Source organism: Hibiscus syriacus, unplaced genomic scaffold (assembly GCF_006381635.1).
Source record: "Hibiscus syriacus cultivar Baekdansim isolate YM2019G1 unplaced genomic scaffold, ASM638163v2 tig00110865_pilon, whole genome shotgun sequence".
In the NCBI taxonomy this organism is placed as follows: domain Eukaryota; kingdom Viridiplantae; phylum Streptophyta; class Magnoliopsida; order Malvales; family Malvaceae; genus Hibiscus; species Hibiscus syriacus.
The window spans coordinates 377,210-379,676 of record NW_024062894.1 but is presented as its reverse complement, the minus strand read 5'-3'; the positions used below and the strand labels follow the sequence as shown (position 1 = coordinate 379,676).

Sequence of the window (2,467 nt, the reverse complement as noted above, 5' to 3'; positions counted from 1 at the left end):
AATATCTAATTTTACCGGCCACATTTTTAAATTTTAATATCTCATTTTATAAATTTTACATCCTCCATTAATACATCGATATTAAGAATTTTCCAACCACGGGCTGAGACCATTGCGTGCCCTCGTCAATGACTTGACAGCGTGATTCACTGCATCATACGTTACAAAGCAAGTCTCTTTATCTACGTGATAGATCTTGAAATATTTTTAAAGGTGAGTGTGTATATATTTATAACATAATTTTTTATACGAGTAAATATAAATAAAATTTCTATTAGACACAAATATTAGTAATATAAAATTTTTAAATTGAATAAATATAAATAAAATTTAAAATGAACATAATTAAATAAATAATTATCTAAAGAAAATTTAAATCTTACTATAAACACTCATCAATAAGATCCGCCATTGTTTAGCCAGACTATCACCATACTAGAGAACCTAAAAGGTGAATAGGTTTAATTTACAGCCCATCCAATGCATGGTGCATAGGTATAATCTATGGTGTGTAAGGTGTGGAACGTCAGATCTGATGCCTAGAAAGATGTTAAATCCATGATCTACTTGCTAAATTCAATGCTCTCATTTTTCCCTTTCCTTTTTTGCTTTTGCTGAGAAAAAGGTATCGAAAATCCTAACAATTTCTCAAAACATTAGAATGCCGCATTCATTTTCCACGTATTTGTACGTAGAAAAAAAAAAGTGAAAATCCGACAATAGGCACTAGATTTTTTAAACAAGATCAATAGTTCGAATCTTGATATTTTTGTATGAAACAAGTTAGATCGAAAGGATTACCTTATAATAGATCTTTACAAATTCGATCTGGATTAATCAATAAATAAATCGGATGTGAGTGTTAATTTTAAAAAACCTAAAATATTTAAGTTGATTGGATCTAGAATCTCAAGGTAACGGCTGTCCATTCAGTGTAGCCTTACGATAAACCGACCTTTTCTCCCCGTATGACTTTTCGAATCTCTCAGTCCCTTTTAAAAGCTCTAGTGTTTCTTTCTCTTTTCTCCCATCCTTTTAGCAAAGTCTAAACTACGGTTTTCAATGGCTAAAGTTGCAGCACATCTCTCCTTCTTTCTCCAGATATTGCTTCTCCTTTCAGGTATTTCTCCATCACAAAACTACCACCTACTCTTGTTAATTTGATAATTCTAACCACATTTTTTTCCAGGAGGAACTTTGATGATAGTAAATGGACAGGTAAATTACACCAACGAGTTCTTAATTGAACCCCAGGAAACTCATAAATTAAAAGAAACTTGTTTTACTCGTCTGCAGAAAACATGGTGCACGGCTAAGCCATCATCAGACCAAGCAGCTCTTCTGGAAAACATAAACTACGCATGTTCTCAAGTGGATTGCCAAATTATACAGAAAGGTTGTCCTTGTTTCTATCCCAACACTCTCATCAACCATGCTTCTGTTGCCATGAACCTTTACTACCAGTCCATGGGAAGAAACGTTTGGAATTGCGACTTCAAAGCCTCCGCTCTCATTGTCTTAACCGATCCAAGTAAGTTACGTATACACCATGCAGATATACTTACTCGAATCCAGTACCTTAAGAGAGAACACCAAATTTAACCATTGAGGCTACTCAATGAGTTACTATCAAATAATATTTTAGTTTCAAACAAGAAATAAAAGATTAGATAAGATAGGTTGGTTGAATTGATTTATCCATAGGTTGGATTATGATTTTGTTTTTATTAATGAAATAGCATTTACATGTATTATAAGCTAAAGCTGTTTTGGTATTGTGCAGGTTATTCAAACTGCATTTATGCGTAAACAAGCTACAATGAATACAAGGCTTTAAGCAAAACCTCATGTTTTCCTTTGAAAATTAAAGGAAATAATTGTGTACCCTTTTATTTTTTCCTTTTAAAAGATGCTTTATGTTTAAATATTAATCTGGTTAATTATTGTTAGTTTATGAAATTAAATGAGTGAAGAAATGTGAAAATATATTAATATTCTCATGTAATGCTCTCTTTTGCTTTATTCTAATCTTTAGAATTAATATGTATAATTTCGGTCTACCATTATAGATTTATCATATGCTTCGCAAGTAAAGATCATAATGATGTTTTAAAACTAAATATGTATTGCACGGATCTACTTACTTCAGTGATTAAAGGTTGTTGTGCCTAGAGTTTTCATGTTTGAGCACCAACGATCGTAGCAGGGTGATTGAGCGAGAATATTTAAAACAAATACTACTTATAATCACCTTAATAAAAAAAATTGTAACTCGATATAAAAAATTAACGGATTTATGAATGTCACATTTGAATCATTAAAATAATCTATCAAAACTGTTTTTCAAAATAATTTCTTAAAATTAAAGCAATTTATGATAAATAAAAATTTATTTATTGATAGAATATACAAATTAAAAAAGTTAACCAAGATGTTTGATCAATGTTATTGATGATGTTGATTGAAC

The 2,467-nt window shown here is 30.7% G+C and overlaps 1 protein-coding gene across 1 annotated transcript; it reads left to right on the top strand.

Moving 5' to 3' along the window:
• Positions 1-1,045: 1,045 nt before the first annotated feature.
• Positions 1,046-1,809, top strand: LOC120143921 (glucan endo-1,3-beta-D-glucosidase-like). The gene is made up of 4 exons (XM_039158120.1): positions 1,046-1,120; positions 1,190-1,218; positions 1,297-1,531; positions 1,784-1,809. The coding sequence occupies exons 1-4, from the start codon at positions 1,063-1,065 to the stop codon at positions 1,807-1,809; spliced, it is 348 nt and encodes a 115-aa protein (XP_039014051.1). The 5' UTR covers positions 1,046-1,062.
• Positions 1,810-2,467: the final 658 nt, after the last annotated feature.